The sequence below is a fragment of the Phaethon lepturus genome, unplaced genomic scaffold, assembly GCF_000687285.1.
Source record: "Phaethon lepturus isolate BGI_N335 unplaced genomic scaffold, ASM68728v1 scaffold35549, whole genome shotgun sequence".
Classification (NCBI taxonomy): domain Eukaryota; kingdom Metazoa; phylum Chordata; class Aves; order Phaethontiformes; family Phaethontidae; genus Phaethon; species Phaethon lepturus.
The window spans coordinates 1-7,088 of NW_010561913.1; the positions used below are offsets into that span (position 1 = coordinate 1).

At 52.2% G+C, this 7,088-nt stretch overlaps 2 protein-coding genes across 2 annotated transcripts in view; one reads left to right on the forward strand and one right to left on the reverse strand.

Annotated features, from left to right (window-relative positions):
* Positions 1-42: 42 nt before the first annotated feature.
* Positions 43-5,368, forward strand: SRPR (signal recognition particle receptor (docking protein); the record flags this gene model as incomplete). Its single annotated transcript, XM_010294125.1, has 13 exons — positions 43-120; positions 1,342-1,505; positions 1,605-1,765; positions 1,897-2,050; positions 2,546-2,699; positions 3,048-3,154; positions 3,361-3,479; positions 3,765-3,851; positions 3,943-4,115; positions 4,207-4,420; positions 4,493-4,656; positions 4,769-4,867; positions 5,240-5,368. Coding segments are annotated over 13 exons (1,803 nt in total), but the record flags the coding sequence as incomplete, so codon positions are not given.
* Positions 5,369-5,891: 523 nt separating this feature from the next.
* The window catches only part of FAM118B (family with sequence similarity 118, member B), a 6,956-nt gene continuing 5,759 nt past the window's right edge, over positions 5,892-7,088 (reverse strand). Inside the window, 3 exon segments of the mRNA XM_010294126.1 lie at positions 5,892-6,007; positions 6,010-6,045; positions 6,952-7,011. Of these exon segments, the coding sequence (XP_010292428.1) occupies positions 5,892-6,007; positions 6,010-6,045; positions 6,952-7,011 (212 nt within the window).

Here is a 7,088-nt window from a genome sequence, read left to right on the forward strand (position 1 = left end):
GCTGGCACCCCCCTTCTGATGGCTCCTCTCCCCTAGGAGCGAGGTGGCAACAACTCCTTCACCCATGAAGCCCTCACGCTTAAGTACAAACTGGACAACCAGTTCGAGCTGGTGTTTGTGGTAAGCGGCCTCCCCCAGGCACCCCGGGATGGCAGGTCGGCCCTCCAGCCCCCCCGGATGCCCTGAAACCCTGAGGGAGGGGGATCGCCCTGGAAAAGCGGTTCACATGCGGCTTGGTGGGGGGAGGAGAAGCTGTTTAGTGCCTTCCTGAAGAGGTGAAGCTTTCTGCTGCCTTCCTAAAATCACACGGGCAGCAGCGGCTGACTGGGCGAGGAGGCTGCATCGACGCCGCTTGGGAAAATGGGCAGCTCGTGTGTTGATAGCGTTAAGGTTTTTCTCGGCGTGTTGCTTTCTTCCTCCTCCCTGTGCCAGCAGCTGCCCACGTTGATGTGGAGAAACCGGGGCCCGTTGGCCTTGCGGAAGAGCTGGTGCCGGTTGGGAAATGGCTCCATGGGGATCATACGTTAGGAAAAATTACCTGCAAATTAGCACTGATCCGGTCTGCAAACAGGGAGAGGAATTGCCAGCTCGTTGCGGCTTAGGCTTTAATTGCATAGGGTTGTAGCTCAACTCCCAGCACTGGGTTAGCACCTTCCGGCTCTGGGGTTTTTGGGGGTCAGGAGGTGCGATGCGGGTCTTGTCATTCCTGGCTCCAAAAGAGTCTCGGGCCTGCTGGTGTCCTCCCCAGGGAGCTTGGTGGTCTTGGTGGGTGGATGTGGGTGTCTTTTGGTTATGCACCGCTGTGGTAGCAGCTTATTTTAATCATTTGCAATAGATTAAAGCTCATTAAACCTCAAACAGAAACTGCACAAGTTGCTGCATCCTAATAAAACTTTTTACTTTGACCAGATCTGGTTTTAAAAAAAAGTAGAAATGTGTCACCCCCTTTACTTTAGGGAACATTTTAAAGCTCTCCCTTTCAGTCTCCCCGTACCTTATCTCTGTAAATCCATACAACCTTCGCTGTGTACCTAAAGAGAAGCAAAAGGTTTTCTGGTCTTTTGCGACGTGTCTTTGTTGCCGCGAAACAGTCAACCCATTTTTATTGGTGTCGCCTTTTAAAGTGAAGCTCTGGGCTGTGCCTTTTTTTTTCTTTTTTGCCCTTTTTTTTTTTTTGCGAGCGTATTAAAAGCTTGGGAAGTCAGACTAAATAATGTAGCCTGAAGCCTGCTGAAATTAAAGAACTCTGTATAAATGGAGAGGTTTTCAACTCCTTGCCAGCTAGATGCTACAATTAAATAAGCTGAAAGAGCAATGTCTTTTTGCTGTGCTGCTTTGCAGGTGGGGTTTCAGAAGATCCTGACCTTAACCTATGTCGACAAGTTGATAGACGATGTTCATAAAGAGTTCAGAGACAAATATCGCAATGAGTTCCAGCAGAAGGGCACCCTGGGCCTCCTAAATGGCACCTTTGATTTTAAAGATGACTTCATGCGCCTCCTCCGGTAGGCAAAGCCTAATTTTTCTCTCAAGTTTCCATTTAGAACAGAGATAGACGGGGGTTGCAGAGCTGAAATTCAGGCTAACGGGCCACCTCCCCGCAGGGATGCAGAGGAGAGCAGTAAAGTCCGAGCTCCCACGGTAATGAAGACGTTTGAGCAGTCTCTCAAGTCCCAGAAGACTGTCAAGTGTATGATAGAAACCCGAGGGGAGAAACCAAAGGAGAAAGTCAAGAACAAGAAGAACAAGGGTTCCAAAAAAGAGGGTGAGTTGATGGGAAAGATATATAGGGGTGGGGGGATAAATACTCCAGAGCTCTGTGTTCCAGCCTGCGCTTTCCCAGTCCTCTAGCACCCAGATGCTGGTCTGAGCTTATGTTGGGGTTCTTCCCATCAGGAACTGAAGCTGTTGCAGTGCCCGGTAAAGCATCTGCAGGTGACAAGCAGCCCTCTGTAGCTGGGGACAGGGAGGAACTGACCAAGGATGAAATCCTGCAAAAAAACCGGGAGGAATTCTTCAAGAGACACATGAAAGCAGGGGAGAAGTCCAGGTGGGTAACGAGGACATGGTCAGTCCACCTGTGCTTCAGATGAGCATGGTGTCCCTTCCTCGTGTCCCTCAGCCATGGCTGAGTCTCTCTCCATCCTTCGGTGACCCCCTGGAAGTCAGTCCTTGCTTTCCTTATTTCCCTGCTTGCTGGGAAGACTGGGAGAGGGCATGCTGGAGGGTCCTAGAGGGGTAATAGAGCCTGATCCCTTCCCTGGGAGACTCGGAACCCCAGCGTGTGCCTGGGAGAGGTCCAGAACTCTTCTTGGTGAGGCTTTTCCGTGGTGAGCAAAGGGCAGTCTTGCATCGATGCCTGACTCGAGGTAAAGCGGTCTGATACAGGGTTAAAGTTCAGATAAATAAACTCTGGATCAGCCAGGTTTCGCCTTAATTTCTGCTTTTTTGGGTAATCCAGGCTTTTAATTTTTACTCCTTCTAAGGAGGCGATTGTTGCTGCTTCACTGCACTGAACAAAACGTGTTTCTGGTCTTTATTCCAGCAAATCACCAAAGCCCGAGGCACAGAAGGAGAAGGGGAAGAAACCCCGAGTGTGGGATCTGGGGAACTCTAATGCCAAAGTACTCGATTACAGTAACTCCGCTACCAACGGAAGCGCAGAAGCTTGTCCCATGGAGGAATTTGACCCTGAAATAGTAAGGAAAAGTCAGGTCACTGTGTCCGCTTTAGTGCGTTGTTCTGCGATCGGCTGGGCATTGCAAACCCAGTCTGGTCTCCATGGCCGGCTGAGAAGGTATGAGAAATGGGGGTTGCAGCGCCCAGCCCGTAAAGCTGCTGCCTAAAGGATATTTTCTCCAGCTCTGGCAGCTACAAATGGCGCTAGATGGGGTCAACCCAATAAGCCCTTGTGGCAAAGATCTCTGCAGAGCTGCCTCTGCTGCCAGTGATTTCTGTTGTCGCTGCCTGCGACAGCGAAAGCGGGCAGGGGGAGATGACGGTAAGCAGTTGCTGATTTTCAGGGTGTGTCTTTCTCCTGCTCACAGGCCCTGGGTGATCGAAATCGGGAGCCCGGCCGCCTCTATGACCTTGAGTACGAGAGCGATGACGAAGCTGAAGAGGAGAAGGCTATTCAGAACCCTTCAAAACCCAGGTAGAGGCTCCTGCAGTCAGTCCCTGCTTGTCACACGCTTCTTGATTTCTCTCCCATAACTCCTCTTCCAGTCTAACTGGTAATGTGGTGGGGACAAATTGGCGTGTTTTGTCAGCTGTGTGGTGGGTTCTTCCTGCACCTGGCTGTTGCGTGCCCTGTGCGACTTGCACCTTGAACCTAAAGATGATTCCTCTGCTTCTGTGCAGTTCGAAGAAGGGTGGCCTGGGGGGCATGTTTGGCATGCTAAAAGGCCTGGTGGGCTCCAAGAGCTTGATAAGAGAGGACATGGACCCTGTACTGGAGAAGATGAAGGATCACTTGATCGGTATGTCTGGATTGGCTGTGAACGGGTTAGTCTGAGGTGGTTACCTGTGCTCCACTGGGTGGGCCCCAGTGTGGGGTGCACCCACAGTTTGGGATGTTCTCCAGGAACCATGGTGGGTTCCTGTCTTGCCTCTCGGGAGCCCTTGACAGTGCGTCAAAAGGGGGGCAACGGTCTGGTCTGGTGGGGATCCTGCACACTGACTTCATCCTTCCGTTGATGCTGATGTCCAGCGTGTGTAACCTCCTCAGTAGTTTTAACTCTCCTCTCTCTGTCTCTTTCTCGAAGCAAAAAACGTGGCAGCTGAGATTGCAGTGCAGCTCTGTGAATCGGTGGCCAAGAAACTGGAAGGGAAGGTGATGGGAACATTCACCAGTAAGTGGCCACGTGGCCTCCTGCTTGTGGCTTGGGGCTCAGGAGCGTTCCCCAGGCGTGACAGGTTCTCTTTCCATCTCCTCCTTCCCAGCGGTGACCTCGACGGTGAAGCAGGCCCTGCAGGAGGCTCTCGTGCAGATCCTGCAGCCCCAGCGCCGTGTGGACGTCCTCCGCGATGTCATGGATGCCCAGCGCCATCGCCGACCCTATGTGGTCACTTTCTGTGGTGTCAATGGTGTTGGGAAGTCCACCAACCTGGCTAAGGTAGGACACAGTCCTCCTGGCTCTCTGGGACCAGTGCTGAGGCCAGACTGTGGCTGCTAACAGGCTTTTTCTGATCTTTTGCCACCTACAGATCTCGTTCTGGCTCATCGAGAACGGTTTCAGCGTCCTCATTGCCGCCTGCGACACGTTCCGTGCGGGAGCGGTGGAGCAGCTCCGCACCCACACCCGTCGCCTCAACGCCCTGCACCCTCCAGAGAACCACGGCGGGCGGACCATGGTGCAGCTCTATGAGAAGGGCTACGGCAAGGACGCCGCAGGGATTGCCATGGAGGCCATCTCTTACGGTAGGTGGAAAAACGGTGGTGGGAGACACTGTTTCGGGGAATGTCCAGCTTAATGCTGCCTCGTCTCCCCAGCTCGGAACCAGGGCTTTGACGTGGTCCTGGTGGACACGGCGGGCCGCATGCAGGATAATGCTCCCTTGATGACAGCGCTGGCCAAACTCATCGCCGTCAATGCTCCCGACCTGGTCCTGTTTGTTGGGGAAGCGCTGGTGGGAAATGAGGCTGTGGATCAGCTGGTGAGTGTTGAGGCTTTCTTTCCTGAAAGACTGAGGGGAAAAAGCCCTTTATGGGAGATTTGGACAGCAGCAGCACCACAACTGCATTTCTCCGGTCTGTTCTCTCCCTCAGGTCAAGTTCAACAAGGCCCTGGCTGATCACTCCATGGCCCAGACACCGCGGCTCATCGATGGGATTGTCCTCACCAAGTTTGATACCATCGATGACAAGGTAAGGAGGCCGTGGAGATGACTCTGTGCAGAGCTTCTCGCTGGTGACCAGAGGGGGAGAGGCAAGAATTGTCAAACATGGTGCACTTGTGTGCTGTCCTGGACCCTGACCCTCCCTTCCTCTTGCATTTAAGCCATTTAAACAAAATTTAGCAGTCTTCCATATTTTTAGAAATTTAGCAGACTCTCATACATGTGGAAAATGCGGCCGTGAGGTCCCTTGGTTTATAGGCATTAATGCAGCGAGGCATATAGGGACTGTACAGATCCGAAAAGTAGGAGGAGGCTGAATATTTGACAAGCTTTTCGACACGTTCCCCCGAGGGGGGCAGCACTGGATTTGCAGGCTAATGGTGCTTGTTGTCCTTGGCAGGTCGGCGCCGCCATCTCCATGACCTACATCACAAGCAAGCCCATCGTTTTCGTTGGTACTGGACAAACTTACTGTGATCTGCGAAGCCTTAATGCAAAGGCCGTGGTCGCAGCACTCATGAAGGCCTAAAAACCACCAAATTGCTGTTTGCAGATGTCCGAGAAGAACATGCTTTACCCCGTTATCAACTAGGCTTGCCCGTGTAGTGCAGAACAGAATGAAGGGATGCTGGCGCGAGGGGTACTTCTTTTTGGATAAAACCCCTTTTATCCGGCAGTAGCCCTTCCCCTGGGTTCCTTCATCCTGTTTTAAGTGACACAGGCTCCCTCGCAGGGAGGCTGAATCCAGAGCTTTGTATTGTTCGTGCTGCACGGCTGGGGAGGCGGTGCAAGGACCTGCTGTGCTTTTCAAGGGGTTTGAAGGCATTTTTTTGAGCTGCTTTTGATTTTTAGACCAGCTTAGCGAGGACAGAGGCGTGACTTTTGTCAGGGGTGAGCAGGATAGCTGCTGCTTAGCAGCAGTGTTAGAAGATCTGGCTGTTCATGTTGCTGCTAGTGGCAGCTCCACTGAAGCTGATAAACCAAAAATGGCAATGGCCTGCGCTGGGCTGGAGGGGACATGCTAAGTTGCCTTAAGGTACCCATTTCATTTGTCACCGGGACACCGCAGTAGGGTACCCGGACACCATGTATTTAGGCAGGAGCTGCAAAGCTGTGGCAGCTTGGTCCGATAGTGCTAATGGCAGCTGGAGAAGGAAGGCAGAGTGCTCCTGCCCAGCTCCTGCCTGCTTGCCTCAGCGTTATGTGCTAGTAAAAAGAAAAAAAAAAAATAATACTGGAAGATAATGGTGGCTGCGTGCTGCTTTCCTGCACCCTTTCTTCCCCCCTTTGAGTGCCTCTTGATCCCGGTCTGAAGTGCTACACTGAATAATACAAAACTCTCTTACAATGTCTTGTAGCTCTGTATCGCAGATGTGCTCTAGTGCAATAAATTGAATGCTGTCTGCTAAGAGACATAATTTATATAAAATAAACTCAATAATTTGTTCTCAGTCTATAAATAACTTGCCTCCAGCCAGGACCTGTTTCCTCTGGGGGTGGGGGGGAGAGACAAACTGTGTGAGATGTTTGAGGTAAATCGCACACCAGCCAAAAGTTCGGTGAACAGGCCTTTAATACAAGCTTCAGCATACAAAATACTGTACAGTAAAAAGACGGGGCTAGAAAACTAGAGCTTCAAGTAAAAAAAAAAAAACTGCTCAAGTTTCATGTTTTTAATTGAAAGTACAGAATACAAAAGCACTAAGTATGAAATTAGAGGAGGCTGCAGCTCCCTCAGGGAGACCACGCTCCCCAGGCGCATGCAACCTTGATAAAAAGACAATGACTATGTTAAACCAGGCGTCGTCGATCTGAGGAGGCTCTGCCCCAGCCGCTGTTTGGTGCCTGATGCATCCCGGCTCGGCACGTGTGGGTGGCAGCTCGACAGCAGCGGGCTTCGCTCCTTCCCTAGGCTGGCCTTAAACTGCACAGGCCTCCCTGGGAGCTGCCAGCTCTGGCTTAGGCCCATCCTAGGGAGTCCCCTGCCGCGGCACGGGTCCTGGGGTGAGGCCGATGCTCAAGTGCTGCATCCTACGGGAAAGTAAAGGCTCTGCAAAACCTGCCTGAGGGGCTAGAAAGGGCGAAGCCTCTCTTGGCTCGGCAGAGTCTTACCTTTTATCTCGCCGTGGGCAGCAGCAGAGCCGTTCAGCTGTTGTCCCTCCTTAGGCACACCTAGGAGAGAGCGCAGAGCAACAGCCGGGTGGAACGGCAACCTCGAGGTGACTGCACAGACACAGGGAGCCCCTACA